This window comes from Danio rerio, chromosome 16 (assembly GCF_052040795.2).
Source record: "Danio rerio strain M-AB ecotype USA chromosome 16, GRCz13ab, whole genome shotgun sequence".
Taxonomy (NCBI): domain Eukaryota; kingdom Metazoa; phylum Chordata; class Actinopteri; order Cypriniformes; family Danionidae; genus Danio; species Danio rerio.
In genome coordinates, this window is record NC_141036.1 from 49,111,993 (window position 1) to 49,132,500 (window position 20,508).

General features: G+C 32.1%; 2 protein-coding genes and 1 long non-coding RNA gene across 5 annotated transcripts in view; 2 read left to right on the forward strand and 1 right to left on the reverse strand.

Moving 5' to 3' along the window:
- dpy19l1l (dpy-19-like 1, like (H. sapiens)) overlaps positions 1–20,508 on the forward strand; it is a 754,017-nt gene that overhangs the window by 699,101 nt on the left and 34,408 nt on the right. The gene's annotated exons all lie outside the window — the stretch shown is intronic.
- ccdc127a (coiled-coil domain containing 127a) overlaps positions 1,011–20,508 on the forward strand; it is a 24,270-nt gene continuing 4,772 nt past the window's right edge. Inside the window, 2 exon segments of the mRNA NM_001045432.1 lie at positions 1,011–1,076; positions 1,390–1,427. Coding sequence (NP_001038897.1) covers positions 1,399–1,427 — 29 coding nt within the window. The 5' untranslated portion in view covers positions 1,011–1,076; positions 1,390–1,398.
- LOC147840405 (uncharacterized) lies at positions 3,367–9,420 on the reverse strand. 2 transcript variants are annotated; one of them, XR_015512006.1, is made up of 5 exons: positions 9,329–9,420; positions 8,501–9,185; positions 6,637–6,943; positions 4,790–6,351; positions 4,117–4,646 (listed from the first exon to the last, which is right to left on the reverse strand). It is a non-coding gene; the product is annotated as an uncharacterized LOC147840405 (long non-coding RNA). The 2 variants fall into 2 exon arrangements; XR_015512005.1 differs by lacking the exons at positions 8,501–9,185; positions 9,329–9,420 and having other exon boundaries at positions 3,367–4,646; positions 4,790–6,098; positions 6,384–7,588.

The window sequence follows — 20,508 nt, forward strand, 5'->3', positions numbered from 1 at the left end:
AAATTTAGTTTTTAAGCCCTGACAGGTACGAGATCTGAACTCTTCTGCGTTTCCCCTACGCTAGTGTGACGATATAGAGGCTGTTTCTCAATATGCGTTCTTCAGCGGTCTTGCGTCCTCGTGTTCTCGTGAAACGTCATCATCAGCTGCCTAAGTTCAGTTCCAATACTCAAGACCGCAAGTACGGAGGACGCGTGAAACTTCCCGGATGTGTTCTTGATATCGAGGACGCACCAATGCAGACTTCAGCAGCGAGCTCGCTCTGGAAGTCCCAGAAGTCATTGCGACTGGAGGTGGGAAGCGCAGCATTTTATTTAGATTTATTATTAAAGTTCAGAGATATCACTTATTTACCTCAGGAGTTTCCCTAAATGAAACGGTGTAAGTAAACATTAACATCAACATCTTAATAAAGGAATAAACACATTAAGGGTGTTTGGTTGAGGAAATTCGTATTAAAATTTGTTTTATTTATATTGTGCAGAGTATATTTATAATGTTTTTATGCAAAGTATATATTTTGAAGAAGGGGGAAACAATAAATCGTTGTATGAAGGCTGTAATGTTTAAATAATTTCCATTTAAAACGCGTGAAGGTCACATGACCATCAGGAAGAACGCAGCATCCCATTTCTCAAAGGACGCGTTCTCTGCCCTCGCGGTCTCCTGAGTTCGTTCTTCCGAGGACACCTGGCAAGACCGCACTCTACAAGAACGCAAGTCCATTCTCTGCGTTCTTGGAATTGAGAAACAGCCAGAATCTCTCCAATGCGCCCGTCTCTGGACTGTACCAATACGGTAAAGTATAAGGGATACATAGAGTCAACACAGTTGTATTTAATGTAGTTTGTGTAATAAAAATCTCTTAGAAGCCGACGATAATATGAACATTTAATAAGGATTCACGTAAAAACTAATTATAATTGCACACAAAGCATTTAATATGATTCACATGATAATAAATGGATTGGACTCTCCTATAAAAAGATAAATAGATGTCGAATGTTTTTAATGGAATTTGTATAATCGTCCAGCCTGTCCGGAAGGATCTCACGCAAAAGACTAGATTGTTCAAGGTAAGCAAATCGAGCACGTTTCAACTGTAAATGTGAACAGATCTGTATAATAGTAGCTAAATGCATAGCTTGCAGCTTTAGCAGGTCAAAAGATTCAGGTCATGCTGTAAATATTATGACTATATTCTGTCATTGATGTCATACATTGTCATTGATAAGCACAGTATGTCGTTTACTTGTACACAGACAGTAACGTTATATTATTATTGTTTACTGCTTGCGATGTGGTTGTTGTTGTTGTTTGGGGTTACAGTACTGAAATTGACACTCACTCTTCCAACCAATTACGTGCATACTTTCATTTTCTTACCAGGGTCTCTCCATGAACAACCTGAATGATCCTCCAAGATGGAATATTCACTGCGGTCAAGCCAGCCGCGGTTCGGAAAAACACAGTCAAGCCAGCCGCGCTTTATATTTTGGCGCGCGCGTATTATTATCATTACGGTAATGTCAGCAGCCACACAGAGAGCGCTCCAGAGAGCACCCATTTCGCCCAGAACAGAGAGATAACAACGAAATATAAGTTTATCCCCCTTTCCTCCCACGTATGCTTTATTAAACAATTTATTAGCTTTGTTTGACTGTTGTTATTTTAAGAAATTGGTTTCTGGGCTTACCTTTAATTTCCTCAAGTTTATCTTTTTGCTTCAAATGATTTTATAGCAGATCAAACGGACAGAATAAATATACGATTTCTAAATACACAGAATACGTTTCTACTTCTCCTAGCCAACTACAGTACATTGCAAATAAGGTTAAATGCAATTTTATACAACGTGGCTAACCTCAGAAAGTGAAAACAATCATAAAGTAGTCCAACAAAACATTGTTTGAATTACAAATATATGTTTATTTCATTTAAAGGGGATTTAAAAATGTATGCTTCTTTCAGTATATGGGATATGGGGCATTATTACACTTTAGATGACTGTAAAGACCTTATTATTTGTTATAAGTAGAATAGAACAACAATAAGATCTGATGCAGGAAGTCAAATACTAAGCATACATCATATGAAGCCTGTTTTACTGCAGCATTTTGGAGAAATGTACCATTAACACACTTTAAAGTGCTATAAAGAAATAAGTAGAAAAACAACAGTTTGGTTCTGATACAGGATGTACATGCATACCTCATGTAAAAGACCTCATTCAGGTGAGCAGAAGAAAACAATGGACAGGACATCCAATATTATATGCATACCTCATAATAACTTACTGCAGCATTTTGGAGAAATGTGCTATTATTGAGCTATAAAGTCTTTAAAGTGCATAAATACATTGTTTGACATAAGTTAAATAAAAGACTGATCTGGTTTGATACTGGATGTCACATGCTATATGCATATATACTACATCTGAATACTTTTTACTTCAGCAATTTGGACAAAAAATGCTCATTTAAAATATGTAGAAAAAAAACAATAGTCAGGTCTGATACAGGACATCACACTCTAAACTTCAAATAAAGACTTGTTACTGCAGTGTTTTGGAGAAATTGGGTATTAACATTACTCCGTGTTATAAAGACCCAATTTCCAATAAGTAGACAAAAACAATGATCAGTTCCTGTACAGAACATCCCATGCTATATGTGTACTTCATATGAAATCTTTTTACTGCACTGTTTTGGAGAGACGGGGTAATAACCTAATAAAAAGTGCTATAAAGACTACATTTCAAATAAGTAGGAAAAAACAATGGTCAGTTCTTACACAGTACATCCCATACTATATATGTACTTCACATGAAACCTTTTTACTGCAGCATTTTAAAGAGACGGGGTATTAACATAATATAAAATACTATAAAGACCGCATTTTAAATAAGTAGAAAAAAACAATGGTCAGTTCTTACACAGGACATCCCAGACTATGTGTGTACTTCACATGAAACCTTTTTACTGCAGCATTTTGGAGAAACAGGGTATTACATAGAAAAAGTACTATAAATACCCCCTTTCAAATAAGTAGAAAAAAAACAATGGTCAGATCTTATACAGGACATGCTAATCTATGTGTGTTTTTCACATAAAAGCTTTTTACTGCAGCATTTAAAAAAACGGGGTATTAACATAATATAAAGTACTGTAAAGAGTTTATTTTAAATAAGTAGAAAAAAACAATGGTCAGTTCTTATACAAGACATTTCATACTATGTGTGTACTTCACATTAAACCTTCTTACTGCACTGTTTTGGAGAAATGGGGTATTAATATGATTTAAAGTGTTATAAGGACCCTATTTCTAATAAGTAGAAAATAACAATGGTCAGTTCTTATATAGGACATCCCATACTATATCTCTACTTCACATGAAACCTATTTACTGCAGCATTTTAGAGAAATGGGTTATTAACATGAAATAAAGTGCTATAAAGACCCCATTTCAAATAAGTAGAAAAAAACAATGGTCAGTTCTTATACAGGGCATCCCATACTATGTGTGAACTTCACATGAAACCTTATTACTGTAGTGTTTTGGAGAATTTGTATATTATTATATTTCAAAGTGTTATAAAGACCCCAATTTAAATAAGTAGAAAAAAACAATGGTCAGTTCTTATACAGGACATCCCATACTATATATGTACTTCACATGAAACCTTTTTACTGCAGCATTTTAAAGAGACAGGGTATTAACATAATATAAAATACTATAAACACCGCATTTTAAATAAGTAGAAAAAAACAATGGTCAGTTCTTATACAGGACATCCCATATTATATATGTACTTCACATGAAATCTTTTTACTGCAGCATTTTAGAGAAATGGGGTATTAACATAAAATAAAGTGCTATAAAGACCCCTTTTCAAATAAATAGAAAAAAACAATGGTCAGTTCTTATACAGGACATCCCATACTATATGTGCACTTCACATGAAACATTTTTACTGCAGCGTTTTTGGGAAACAGGCTATTAACATATGATAAAGTGCTATAAAGAGCCCATTTAAAATAAGTAGAAAAACAATGGTCAGTTCTTACATAGGACATCCCATACTATGTACTTGACATGAAACTTTCTTACTGCACTGTTTTGGAGAAATGGGGTATTAACATAATATAAAGTACTATAAAGACCCCATTTCCAACAAGTAGAAAGAAACAATGGTCAGTTCTTATTCAGGACATCCCATACTATATGTGTACTTCACATAAAAACTTTTTACTGCACTGTTTTGGAGAAACGGGGTAATAACCTAATATAAAGTGCTATAAAGACCGCATTTCAGATAAGTAGAAAAAAACAATAGTCAGTTCTTATACAGGACATACCATACAATATGTGTACTTCACATGAAACCTATTTACTGCAGCATTTTGGAGAAAGGGGGTATTAACATAATATAAAGTGCTATAAAGACCCCATTTCAAATAAGTAGAAAAAGACAAAGGTCAGTTCTTATACATGACATCCCATACTACATATGTACTTCACATGAAACCTTTTTACTGCAGCATTTTGAAGAAACGGGGTATTAAGCTAATATCAAGTGCTATAAAGACCCCATTTCAAATAAGTAGAAAAAAACAATGGTCAGTTCTTATACAGGACATCCCATACTATATGTGCTCTTCACATGAAACCTTTTTACTGCAGCATTTTAAAGAAACTGGGTATTAACATATTTTATAGTGCTATAAAGAGCCCATTTCCAATAAGTAGAAAAAAACAATGGTCAGTTCTTAAACAGGACGTCCCATACTATGTGCACTTCACATGAAACCTTTTTACTGCAGCGTTTTGGAGAAACAGGGTATTAATATATTATAAAGTGCTATAAGGAGCCCATTTCTAATAAGTAGAAAAAAACAATGGTCAGTTCTTATACAGGACATCCTATACTATATGTGCATTTCACATGAAATCTTTTTACTGCAGCGTTTTGGAGAAACTGGGTATTAACCTATTATAAAGTGACATAAAACCCCCATTTCTAATAAGTAGAAAAAAACAATGGTCAGTTCTTATACAGGACATACCATACTATATGTACACTTCACATGAAACCTGTTTTTACTGCAGCGTTTTGGAGAAACGGGGTATTGACATATTATAAAGTGCTATAAAGCGCCCGTTTCCAATAAGTAGAAAAAAACAATGGTCAGTTCTTAAACAGGACGTCCCATACTATATGTGCACTTCACATGAAACCTTTTTACTGCAGCGTTTTGGAGAAACAGGGTATTAACATATTGTAAAGTGCTATAAAGAGTCCATTTCAAATAAGTAGAAAAAAAAATGGTCAGTTCTTATACAGGAAATACTATACTATATGTGATCTTCACATGAAATCTTTTTTACTGTGGCGTTTTGGAGAAACTGGGTATTAACCTATTATAAAGTGACATAAAAACCCCATTTCTAATACGTAGAAAAAAAACAATAGACAGTTCTTATACAGGACATCCCATACTATATGTACACTTCAAATGAAATCTTTTTTACTCTAGCGTTTTGGAGAAACGGGGTATTAACATATTATGAAGTGATATAAAATCCCCATTTCTAATAAGTAGAAAAAAACAATGGACACTTCTTATACAGGACATCCCATACTATATCTGTACTTCAAGTGAAACCTTTTTACTGCAGCGTTTTGGAGTATTAAGTTACTAATGTAATTCAAAACGTTATAAAGACCCCATTTCAAATAAGTAGAAAAAAACAATGGTCAGTTCTTATACAGGACATCCCATACTATATGTGTACTTCACATGAAACCTTTTTGCTGCAGCATTTTGGAGAAACGGGATATTAACATTATTCATAGTGCTATAAAGAGCCCATTTCCAATAAGTAGAAAAAACAATGGTCAGTTCTTATACAGGACATCCCATACTATATGTGTACTTCACATGAAACCTTTTTACTAAAGCGTTTTGGAGAAACAGGGTATTAACATATTATAAAGTACTATAAAGACCGCATTTCAAATAAGTAGAAAAAAACAATAGTCAGTTCTTATACAGGACATCCCATACTATATATGTACTTCACGAGAAACCTTTTTACTGCAGCATTTTAAAGAGACGGGGTATTAACATAATATAAAACAATATAAAGACCGCATTTTAAATAAGTAGAAAAAAACAATGGTCAGTTCTTATACAGGACATCCCATACTATATATGTACTTTACGAGAAACCTTTTTACTGCAGCATTTTAAAGAGACGGGGTATTAACATAATATAAAATAATATAAAGACCGCATTTTAAATAAGTAGAAAAAAACAATGGTCAGTTCTTACACAGGACATCCCATACTAAGTGTGGACTTCACATGAAACCTTTTTACTGCAGCATTTTAAAGAGACAAGGTATTAACATAATAAAAAATACTATAAAGACCCCATTTTTAATAAGTAGAAAAAAATAATGGTCAGTTCTTATACAGGACATCCCATACCATGTGTGAACTTCACATGAAACCTTATTACTGCAGTGTTTTGGAGAAATTGTATATTATTATATTTCAAAGTGTTATAAAGACCCCAATTTAAATAAGTAGAAAAAAACATTGGTCAGTTCTTATACAGGACATCCCATACTATATATGTACTTCACATGAAACCTTTTTACTGGAGCATTTTAAAGAGACGGGGTATTAACATAATATAAAATACTATACAGACCGCATTTTAAAAAAGTAGAAAAAAACAATGGTCAGTTCTTACACAGGACATCCCATACTATATATGTACTTCACATGAAACCTTTTTACTGCAGCATTTTAAAGAGACGGGGTATTAACATAATATAAAATACTATAAAGACCGCATTTTAAATAAGTAGAAAAAAACAATGGTCAGTTCTTACACAGGACATCCCATACTATGTGTGGACTTCACATGAAACCTTATTACTGCAGTGTTTTGGAGAAATTGTTTAATATTATATTTCAAAGTGTTATAAAGACCCCAATTTAAATAAGTAGAAAAAAACAATGGTCAGTTATTATACAGGACATCCCATACAATATCTCTACTTTACATGAAACCTATTTACTGCAGCATTTTAGAGAAATGGGGTATTAACATAAAATAAAGTGCTATAAAGACCCCATTTCAAATAAGTAGAAAAAAACAATGGTCAGTTCTTATAAAGGACATCCCATACTAAATATGTACTTCACATGAAACCTTTTTACTGCAGCATTTTAAAGAGACGGGGTATTAACATAATATAAAATACTGTAAAGACCGCATTTTAAATTAGTAGAAAAAAACAATGGTCAGTTCTTATACAGGACATCCCATACTATACATGTACTTCACGAGAAACCTTTTTACTGCAGCAGTTTAAAGAGACGGGGTATTAACATAATATAAAATAATATAAAGACCGCATTTTAAATAAGTAGAAAAAAACAATGTTCAGTTCTTACACAGAACATCCCATGCTGTGTGTGGACTTCACATGAAACCTTATTACTGCAGTGTTTTGGAGAAATTGTATAATATTATATTTCAAAGTGTTATAAAGACCCCAATTTAAATAAGTAAAAAAAAACAATGGTCAGTTAATATACATGACATCCCATACTATATCTGTACTTCACATGAAACCTATTTACAGCAGCATTTCAGAGAAATGGGGTATTAAGATAATATAAAGTGCTATAAAGACCCCATTTCAAATAAGTAGAAAAAAAACAATGGTCAGTTTTTGTACAAGACATTCCATATTTTGTGTGTACATCACATGAAACATTCTTACTGCACTGTTTTGGAGAAATAAGGTATTAACATAACATAAAGTTGTATAAAAACCCCATTTCAAATAAGTAGAAAAAACAATTGTCAGTTGTTATACAGGATATCCCATACTATACGTGTACTTCACATGAAACCTTTTTACTGCAGCATTTTGGAGAAACAGGGTATTACATAGAAAAAGTACTATAAATACCCCCATTCAAATAAGTAGAAAAAAACAATGGTCAGATCTTATACAGGACATCCTAATCTATGTGTGTACTTCACATAAAAGCTTTTTACTGCAGCATTTTAAAGAAACGGGGTATTAACATAATATAAAGTACTATAAAGAGTTTATTTTAAATAAGTAGAAAAAAACAATGGTCAGTTCTTATACAGGACATTTCATACTATATGTGCACTTTACATGAAACATTTTTACTGCAGCGTTTTTGGGAAACAGGGTATTAACATATGATAAAGTGCTATAAAGAGCCCATTTCCAATAAGTAGAAAAAAACAATGGTCAGTTCTTACATAGGACATCCCATACTATGTACTTGACATGAAACTTTCTTACTGCACTGTTTTGGAGAAATGGGGTATTAACATAATATAAAGTACTATAAAGACCCCATTTCCAATAAGTAGAAAGAAACAATGGTCAGTTCTTATTCAGGACATTCAATACTTTTTGTGTACTTCACATAAAAACCTTTTACTGCACTGTTTTGGAGAATTGGGGTAATGACCTAATATAAAGTGCTATAAAGACCGCATTTCAAAAAAGTAGAAAAAAACAATAGTCAGTTCTTATACAGGACATACCATACTATATGTGTACTTCACATGAAACCTTTTTACTGCAGCATTTTGGAGAAAGGGGGTATTAACATAATATAAAGTGCTATAAAGACCCCATTTCAAATAAGTAGAAAAAGACAATGGTCAGTTCTTATACAGGACATCCCATACTATATCTGTACTTCACATGAAACCTATTTACTGCAGCGTTTTGGAGAAAGGGGGTATTAACATAATATAAAGTGCTATAAAGACCGCATTTCAAATAAGTAGAAAAAAACAATGGTCAGTTCTTATACAGGACACACCATACTATATGTGTACTTCACATGAAGCCTTTTTACTGCAGCATTTTGGAGAAAGGGGGTATTAGCATGATATAAAGTGCTTTAAAGACCCCATTTCAAATAAGTAGAAAAAGACAATGGTCAGTTCTTATACATGACATACCATACTATATATGTACTTCACATGAAACCTTTTTACTGCAGCATTTTGGAGAAACGAGGTATTAAGCCAATATAAAGTGCTATAAAGACCCCATTTCAAATAAGTAGAAAAAGACAATGGTCAGTTCTTATACATGACATACCATACTATATATGTACTTCACATGAAACCTTTTTACTGCAGCATTTTGGAGAAACTGGGTATTAAGCCAATATAAAGTGCTATAAAGACCCTATTTCAAATAAGTAGAAAAAAACAATGGTCAGTTCTTATACAGGACATACCATACTATATGTGTACTTCACATGAAACCTTTTTACTGCAGCATTTTGGAGAAAGGGGGTATTAACATAATATAAAGTGCTATAAAGACCCCATTTCTAATAATAAGAAAAAAACAATAGTCAGTTCTTATACAGGACATCCCATGCTATATATGTACTTCACATGAAACCTTTTTACTGCAGCATTTTAAAGAGACGGGGTATTAACATAATATAAAATAATATAAAGACCGCATTTTAAATAAGTAGAAAAATAACAATGGTCAGTTCTTATACAGCACATCCCATACTATGTGTGAACTTCATGTGAAACCTTATTACTGCAGTGTTTTGGAGAAATTGTATATTATTATATTTCAAAGTGTTATAAATACCCCAATTTAAATAAGTAGAGAAAAAAACAATTGTCAGTTCTTATACAGGACATCCCATACTATATCTGTACTTCACATGAAACCTATTTACTGCAGCATTTTGGAGAAATGGGGTATTAACATAATATAAAGTGCTATAAAGACCCTATTTCAAATAAGTAGAAAAAACAATGGTCAGTTCTTGTACAGGACATTCCATACTATGTGTTTACATCACATTAAACATTCTTACAGCACTGCTTTGGAGAAATGAGGTATTAACATAATATAATGTGGTATAAAAACCCCATTTCAAATAAGTAGAAAAAAACAATGGTCAGTTCTTATACAGGACATCCCATACTATATATGTACTTCACATGAAACCTTTTTACTGCAGCATTTTGGAGAAACGGGGTATTTACTGAAAAAAGTACTATAAAGCCCCCATTTCAAATAAGTTGAAAAAAACAATGGTCAGATCTTATACAGGACATTCTAATCTATGTGTGTCACACCTGTTGCAGTGCCCTAGTTTGGACACTTGAGGGCACTAGTTTGTTTTGTAGTTTCACTTCATTTCCAATAATCCTTTGTATTACTGATTGTGTTATGTTACAGCTGTTTTGTGTTTGTTAATTTAGTCCTGTCTTTATAAACCCTCTTGTCCTCTGTTTTAGTTGCCTTAGGATTTTGTTAGCTCCTCACATTTGGTATGTTTGTCTGGTCATCTAGTTTTTGTATTTTGATAATTCTTGGATTCCTGTTTTGTGTTTGTTTTCGTTAGCACTCTTTAGCACTCCTACCCTGTTTTTGTATTTACTCGTTTTTGGATTTTTGCCTGTTCTCTTGTTTGGACTAGATTTGCATCCTGCTTTAGTTCTGTTTAAGTTTGGAAACCTTTGTCTTTTGGAAACCTTAGTCTTTGTTATAATAAATTGCTGCACTTGGATTTTTTGCATTTTGTGATCATTCCCCATTTCGTGACAATGTGTGAGAAACGAGGTATTAACATAATATAAAGTACTATAAAGACTTTATTTTAAATAAGTAGAAAAAAACAATGGTCAGGTCTTATACAGGACATTTCATACTGTACGTGTACTTCACATTAAACCTTCTTACGGCATTGTTTTGGAGTAATGGGGTATTAACATACTATAAAGTGATATAAAAACCTCATTTCAAATAAGGAGAAAAAACAATGGTCAGTTCTTTTACAGGACATCCTATACTTTGTGTACTTAACATGAAACCTTTTTACTGCCGCATTTTAAAAAATCGGGTATTAACATATTATAAAGTGCTATAAGAACCGCATTTCAAATAAGTAGAAAAAAACATTGGTCAGTTCTAAAACAGGACATGCCATACTATATGCGTCTTCGACATAAAAACTTCTCACTGCACTGTTTAGAAGAAATGTGATATTTGCATAATATAAGGTGATATAAAAACGCAATTTTAAATAAGTAAAAAAGAAAACATTGGTCAGTTCTCATACAGGACATCCAATACTATATATGTACTTCACATGAAACCTTTTTACTGCAGCATTTTAAAGAAATGGGGTATTAACCTAATATAAAGTGCTATAAAGACCACATTTCAAATAAGTAGAAAAAAATAATGGTTAGTTCTTATACAGGACATCCCATACTATATGTGCACTTCACAAAAAGCCTTTTTACTGCATCATTTGGAGACACGGGGTTTTAACATATAAAGTTCTATAAAAAAAAACATTTTTAATAAGTAGAAAAAAACAATGGTCAGTTCTTATACAGGACATCCCATACTACGTGTGTACTTCACATGAAACCTTTTTACTGCACTGTTTTGGAGAAATGGGGTATTAACATAATAATATAAAGTAATATAAAAACCCCATTTCAAATAAGTAGAAAAAACAATGGTCAGTTCTTATACAGGACATCCTATACTTTCTGCACTTGACATGAAACCTTTTTACTGCAGCGTTTTGGAGAAATTGGGTATTAAAATATTATAAAGTGCTATAAAGACCGCATTTCAAATAATTAGAAAAAAAACAGTGGTTAGTTCTTATTCAGGACATCCCATACTATGTGTGTACTTGACCTGAAACCTTTTTACTCCAGTGTTTTGGAAAAATTAGGTATTAACATATTATAAAGTGTTATAAAGACCCCAATTCAAATAAGTTGAAAAAAAAAACAATGTCAGTTCTTATACATGACATCCCATACTATATCTGTACTTCACATGGAACCTTTTTACTGAACAATTGAGTATTATTATAATTCAAAATGTTATAAAGACCCCATTTCTAAAAAGTATAAAAAAAACAATGATTATTTATTGTACAGGACTTCCCATACTAAATGTTTACTTCACATAAAAACCTTATTACAGCAGGGTTTTTGAGAAATGAGGTTTAACATAATTTAAAGTGTTTCAAAGACCCAATTTCTTGTAAGTAGAAGAAAACAATGGTCAGCTCTTATGCAGGACATCCTATATTATAAGCGTACTTCACATGAACACTTGTTACTTCAGTTTTTTGGAGAATTGGGACATTATTACTTTTCAGATGGATATAAACACCCAATTTCTAATAAGTACATAAAATCATCAGTTCTTGTACATATGAAGACTTCTTACTGCAGAAAGTTCTATAATGACCCAATTTCTACTAAGTAGAAGAAAACATTGATCAGTCGTACAGGACATGCAATGCTATATGCATATCTCAGACGAAGACTTGTTACTGCATCGTTTTGGAGAATTGGGACATTGTTACCTTTTAGATTGCTACAAACACCTCATTTCTAATAAGTAGAAAAAAGAACAGTCATTTCTTTTACAGGACATCACATACTATATGCATACCTCATATGAAGACTTGTTACTGCAGTGATCTGGATTAATGGGGCGTTATTACTCTTCAGATGACTATAAAGTGTCCATTTCGAATGAGTAGAATAAAATAATGGTCAGTTTTAATACAGGACGAATGTGTCAAGGACAGACAGCACATCACAGTTTTCCACAACTCCAAATGTGTCAGGGATACACAAAATTGCAGTTCCCTTCCTGCTGAGGAACTATATTTATTGACCTCCATAGTAATTGTTTTTTTTTTTCTAAAATGGAAGTCAATGGTTACCAGTTTTCAAGTTCACTCTAAATATCTTTTGTGTTCAACCAAAAGAAGGAACTAATAAATGTTTGTAACCATTTGATTGCCAGTGCATAGTGCGTTCATTTTCACTTTTGGGTAAACTATCTCTATGAAATTAACCAAACATATTTGTTTTGTCTTTGTCTTTGTACCCTACATTTGGAGCAGCACCACTCATCATCCCCAACAATATCATTTTGTTATAATGGTACAATAATAGCTTGAGACAGTTGGGATGATGCCATCAACCTAACTGACCACTGAATTGTCCATTGAAGAACTGACCGTTTTTTTTTTTTTTTACTTATTAGAAATGGGGTCTTGATAGCCATCTAAAAGGTAATTATGTCCCTTTTCTCTAAAACGCTGCCGTAAGAAGACTTCATATGAGGTACGCCTTTAGTATGGGACGTCCTTTTTAAGAACAGACCATTGTTTTCTTCTACTTATTAGACATTGGGTCTTTATGACACTTTGAATGTTATTATTCCTCCATTTCTCCAAAATGCTGCAGTGACAAGGTTTCATGTAAAGTATGCATATATTATGGAATGTCATGAATGTGAACTGCCCATTGTTTTCTTCTACTTATTAGACATTGGGTATTTAAAGCACTTTATATAATGTTTATGCCCAAATTCTCCAAAACACTGCAGTAACAAGTCTTCATCTGATAAATACATGTAATAGGGGATGTCCTGTACAAGAACTGACCGTTGATTTTTTCTACTTATTAGAAATTAGGTCCTTTTAGTACTTTAAGTTGATACCTATTTCACCAAAATGCAGCAGTAGGATGGTTTCATGTAAATTATGCATACAGTGAGGGACGTCCTGTACAAAAACATAAAGCACTTTATATTATGTTAATGCCCCAATTCTCCAAAAAGTGGCAGTAAGAAGGTTTCATATTAGGTATGCATACAGTATGGGATGTCCTCTACGAGTATTCAGCAATAGGAAGAGCTGAGCATTGTTATTTTTTTTCTACTTTTTAGAAAAGGGGTCTTTAAAGCAATTTATAAGTTTAATACCCAATTTCTCGAAAATGGTGCAGTAATAAGTTTTCACATGAAGTATGCATAAAGTATAGGTCATCCTGTAAGACAACTGACTATTGTTTTTTCTACTTATTAGTAATGAGGTCTTTATAGTACTTCATATTATGTTAGTGCCCCATTTCTCTAAAAAGTACTAGTAAGAATGTATGATGTATGCAAATTTATATATATATGATGTGATTTATATATATATGATTATATGATGTATGCAAATTTTATGAGATGTCCTCTACAAAAACTGACTATTTTTGTATTCTACTTCTAAAAAATGGGGTCTTTAAAACACTTGAATTTTGTTATTTCCCAATTTCTCTAAAATTATTTGGTGAGAAGTCTTCACATGAAGTATGTGTATAGTATAGGACGCCCAGTATAAAAACTGGCAATTGTTTTCTTCAACTTATTAGAAATGGGGTCTTTATAGCACTTTGTAATATGTTAATATCCCATTTCTCGAAAATGCTGCAGTAAGAATAATCCATGTGAAGTATGCATATAGTATGGGATGTCCTATATAAGAACTGACCAATGTTTTTTTCTACTTATTTGACATGCGGTCTTTGTAGCACTTTATAATAGGTTAATACCCCATTTCTTCAAAATGCTGCAATAAAAAGGTTTCATGTGAAGTACACACATAGTATGGGATGTCCTATATATGAACTGACCATAGTTTTTTCTACTTATTTGAAATGGGGTCTTTATAGCACTTTGTAATATGTTAATACCCTGTTTCTCCAAAACACTGAAGTAAAAAGGCTTTATGTGAAGTACACATATAGTATGGAATATCCTGTATAAGAACTGACTATTGTTGTCTTCTACTTATTTAAACTGTGGTCTTTATAGCACTTTATAATGGGTTAATACCCCATTTCTCGAAAATGCTGCAGTAAAAAGGTTTCATGTGAAGTACATATATAGTTACATATATATTATTGGATGTCCTATATAAGAATCAACCATTATTTTTTTCTACTTATTTAAAATGCGGTCTTTATAGTACTTTATATTATGTTAATACCCCGTTTCTTTAAAATGCTGCAGTAAAAAGATTGTATGTGAAGTACATACACACATAGTATGGGATGTCCTGTATGAGAACTGACAATTGTTTTTTTCTACTTGAAATGCGGTTTTTATAGCACTTTATATTAGATCTATACCCCATTTCCCCAAAGCAGTGCAGTTAGAAGGTTTAGTGTGAAGTACACATATAGTATAGGATGTCCTGTATAAGAATTGACCATTGTTTTTTCTACTTATTTGAATAGAGGTTTTTATAGCACTTTATAATAGGTTAATACCCCCGTTTCTTTAAAATGCTGCAGTAAAAAGTTTTCATGTGAAGTACACACATAGATTAGGATGTCCTACATAAGAACTGACCATTGTTTTTTTCTACTTATTTGAAATGGGGTGTTTATAGTACTTTATATTATGTTATTAGCCAGTTTCTTTAAATTGCTGCAGTAAAAAGGTTTCATGTGAAGTACATAAATAGTATGGGATGTCCTGTAAAAAAAACTGACCATTGTTTTTTCTACTTATTTAAAATTAAGTCTTTATAGTACTTTATATTATGTTAATGCCCCGTTTCTTTAAAATGCTGAAGTAAAAAGGTTTCATGTGAAGTACATATATAGTTTAGGATGTCCTGTATAAGAACTGACCATTGTTTTTTCTACTTATTTGAAATTAGGTTTTTATGTCACTTTATAGTATGTTAATACCCCATTTCTTTAAATGCTGCAGTAAAAAGGTTTCATGTGAAGTACACATATATTATGGGATGTCCTGTATAAGAACTGACCATTGTTTTTTCTACTTATTTTTAATGAGGTTTTTATATCACTTTATATTATGTTAATACCCCATTTCTTTAAAATGCTGCAGTAAAAAGGTTCATGTGAAGTACACATGTACTATAAAATGTCCTGTACAAGAACTGACCAATGTTTTTTTATACATATTTAAAATGCTGTGTTTATATTATGTTAATACCCAATTTCTTTAAAATGCTGGAATAAAAAGGTTTTATGTGATGTAGATATATAGTATGGGATGTCCTGTATAACAACTGACAATTGTTTTTTTCTACTTATTTAAAATGCGGTCTTTATACTTCTTTATATTATATTAATAGCCCATTTCTTTAAAATGCTACAGTAAAAAGATTTCATGTGAAGTACACATATAGTATGGGATGTCCTGTATAAGAACTGACCACTGTTTTTTCTACTTATTTGAAATGCAGTCTTTATAGTACTTTATATTAGATTAATACCCCATTTCTCCAAAACAGTGCCGTAAGAAGGTTTAATGTGAAGTACACGTATAGTATGAAATGTCCTTTATAAGAACAGATCATTGTTTTTTTCTACTTATTTAAAATGGGGTTTTTATAGTACTTTATATTATGTTAAATCCCCCGTTTCTTTAAAATGCTGCAGTAAAAAGTTTTCATGTGAAGTACACATATAGTATGGGATGTCCTGTATAAGAACTGACCATTGTTTTTTTTTTACTTATTTGAAATGGGGTCTTTATAACGTTTTGAATTACATTAGTAACTTAATACTCCAAAACACTGCAGTAAAAAGGCTTCATGTGAAGTACAGATATAGTAAGGGATGTCCTGTATAAGAACTGTCCATTGTTTTTTTCTACTTATTAGAAATGGGGATTTTATATCACTTTATAATATGTTAATATGCCGTTTCTCTAAAACGCTGCAGTAAAAAAGATTTCATGTGAAGTGTACATACAGTATGGGATGTCTTGTATAAGAACTGTCCATTGTTTTTTTTTCTACTTATTAGAAATGGGGTTTTTATGTCACTTTATAATAGGTATAATAGGTTAATACCCAGTTTCTCCAAAACGCTGCAGTAAAAAAGATTTTATGTGAAGTACACATATGGTATGGTATGTCCTGTATAAGAACTGACCATTGTTTTTTTCTACTTATTTGAAATAGGGTCTTTGTAGCACTTTATATTGGCTTAATACCCCGTTTCTCCAAAATGCTGCAGTAAAAAGGTTTCATGTGAAGTACATATATAGTATGGTATGTCATGTATAAGAACTGACCATTGTTTTTTTCTACTTATTAGAAATGGGCTCCTTATAGCACTTTATAATATATTAATACCCTGTTTCTCCAAAATGCTGCAGTAAAAAGGTTTCATGTGAAGTACACATATAGTATGGTATGTCCTGTATAAGAACTGACCATTGTTTTTTTTTACTCATTTGAAACGCGGTCTTTATAGCACTTTATATTATGTTAATACCCCCTTTCTCCAAAACGCTGCAGTAAATAGGTTTCATGTGAAGTACAGATATAGTATGCGATGTCCTGTATAAGAACTGACCATTGTCTTTTTCTACTTATTTTAAATGGGGTCTTTATAGCACTTTATATTATCTTAATACCCCCTTTCTCCAAAATGCTGCAGTAAAAAGGTTTCATGTGAAGTACACATATAGTATGGTATGTCCGGTATAAGAACTGACCATTGTTTTTTTCTACTTATTTAAAATAGGGTCTTTATAGCACTTTATATTGGCTTAATACCTCGTTTCTCCAAAATGCTGCAGTAAAAAGGTTTCATGTGAAGTACATATATAGTATGGTATGTCATGTATAAGAACTGACCATTGTCTTTTTCTACTTATTTGAAATGGGGTCTTTATAGCACTTTATATTATGTTAATATTCCTTTTCTTTAAAATGCTGCAGTAAAAAGGTTTCATGTGAAGTACACACATAGATTAGCATGTCCTGTATAAGATCTGACCATTATTTTTTTCTACTTATTTGAAATGGGGTTTTTATACAACTTTATGTTATGTTAATACCTCATTTCTCCAAAACAGTGCAGTAAGAATGTTTCATGTGATGTACACACAAAATATGGAATGTAGTGTACAAAAACTGACCATTGTTTTTTTCTACTTATTTGAAATGGGGTCTTTATAGCACTTTATATTATGTTAATACCCCATTTCTCTAAAATGCTTTAGTAAATAGGTTTCATGTGAAGTACACATATAGTATGGGATGTCGTGTATAATAACTGACCATTGTTTTTTTCTACTTATTTAAATTGGGGTCTTTATAACACTTTGAAATATAATATTAAACAATTTCTCCAAAACGCTGCAGTAATAAGGTTTCATGTGAAGTCCACACATAGTATGGGATGTCCTGTGTAAGAACTTACCACTGTTTTTTTCTACTTATTTAAAATGCGGTCTTTATAGTATTTTATATTATGTTAATACCCCGTCTCTTTAAAATGCTGCAGTAAAAAGGTTTCATGTGAAGTACATATATAGAATGGGATGTCCTGTGTAAGAACTGACCATTGTTTTTTTCTACTTATCTGAAATGGGGTCTTTATAGGACTTTATTTTATGTTTATACCCCATTTCTCTAAAATGCTGCAGTAAATAGGTTTCATGTGAAGTAGAGATATAGTATGGGATATCCTGTATAAGAACTGACCATTGTTTTTTTCTACTTATTTAAATTGGGGTCTTTATAACACTTTGAAATATAATATTAAACAATTTCTCCAAAACACTGCAGTAATAAGGTTTCATGTGAAGTCCACACATAGTATGGGATATCCTGTGTAAGAACTGACCATTGTTTTTTTCTACTTATTTAAAATGCGGTCTTTATAGTATTTTATATTATGTTAATACCCCGTCTCTTTAAAATGCTGCAGTAAAAAGGTTTCGTGTAAAGTACATATATAGTATGGGATGTCCTGTGTTAGAACTGACCATTGTTTTTTTCTACTTATTTAAAATGCGGTCTTTAAAGTATTTTATATTATGTTAATACCCCGTCTCTTTAAAACGCTGCAGTAAAAAGGTTTCATGTGAAGTGCACATAGTATGGGACGTCCTGTTTAAGAACTGACCATTGTTTTTTTCTACTTATTGGAAATGGGCTCTTTATAGCACTATAAAATATGTTAATACCCCCTTTCTCCAAAATGCTGCAGTAAAAAGGTTTCATGTGAAGTACACATATAGTATGGTATGTCCTGTATAAGAACTGACCATTGTTTTTTTCTACTTATTTGAAATAGGGTCTTTATAGCACTTTATATTGGCTTAATACCCAGTTTCTCCAAAATGCTGCAGTAAAAAGGTTTCATGTGAAGTACATATATAGTATGGGACGTCCTGTATAAGAACTGACCATTGTTTTTTTCTACTTATTTGAAATGGGGTCTTTAAAGCACTTTATATTATGTTAATACCCCCTTTCTCCAAAATGCTGCATTAAAAAGGTTTCATGTGAAGTACACATATAGTATGGTATGTCCTGTATTAGAACTGACCATTGTTTTTTTTCTACTTATTTGAAATGCGGTCTTTATAGCACTTTATATTATGTTAATACCCCTTTCTCCAAAACGCTGCAGTAAATAGATTTCATGTGAAGTACAGATATAGTATGGGATGTCCTGTATAAGAACTGACTATTGTCTTTTTCTACTTATTTGAAATGGGGTCTTTATAGCACTTTATATCAGGTTATTACCCCGTTTCTCCAAAACAGTGCAGTAAAAAGTTTTTATGTGAAGTACACATATAGTATGGGATGTCCTGAATAAGAACTGACCATTGTTTTTTTCTACTTATTGGAAATGGGGTCTTTATAGTACTTTATATTATGTTAATACCCCATTTCTCCAAAACAGTGCAGTAAGAAAGTTTCATGTCAAGTACATAGTATGGGATGTCCTATGTAAGAACTGACCCTTGTCTTTTTCTACTTATTAAAAATGGGGTCTTTATAACACTTTAAATCATATTAATATACAATTTCTCCAAAACAGTGCAGTAAGAAGGTTTAATGTGAAGTACACATATAGTACGGGATGTCCTGTATAAGAACTGACCATTGTTTATTTCTACTTATTTAAAACGGGGTCCTTATATTACTTTATACTATGTTAATTCCCCCGTGTCTTTAAAATGCTGCAGTAAAAAGCTTTCATGTGAAGTACACATAGAGATAAGGGTGTCGTGTATAAGATCTGACCATTGTTTTTCTCTACTTATTTGAAAGGTGGACTTTATAGTACTTTTTTTCTATTTTAACACCCTGTTTCTCTAAAATGCTGCAGTAAAAAGGTTTCATGTGAAGTACATATATAGTATGAGATGTCCTGTATAAGAACCGACCATTGTTTTTTTCTACTTATTTGAAGTGGGGTTTTTATATCACTTTGTTGTTTTAATACCTCATTTCTCCAAAACAGTGCAGTAAGAAGGTTTCATGTAATGTACACACATAGTATGGGATGTCCTGTACTAGAACTGACCATTGTTTTTTTCTACTTATTTGAAATGAGGTCTTTATAGCACTTTATTTTATTTTAATACCCCTTTTCTCCAAAATGCTGCAGTAAAAAAGTTTTATGTGAAGTACAGATATAGTATGGATGTCCTGTAAAGGAACTGACCATTGTTTTTTTTTCTACTTATTTGAATTGGGGTCTTTAGAACACTTTGAAATATATTATATACAATTTCTCCAAAACACTGCAGTAAAAAGGTTTCATGTGAAGTACACATAT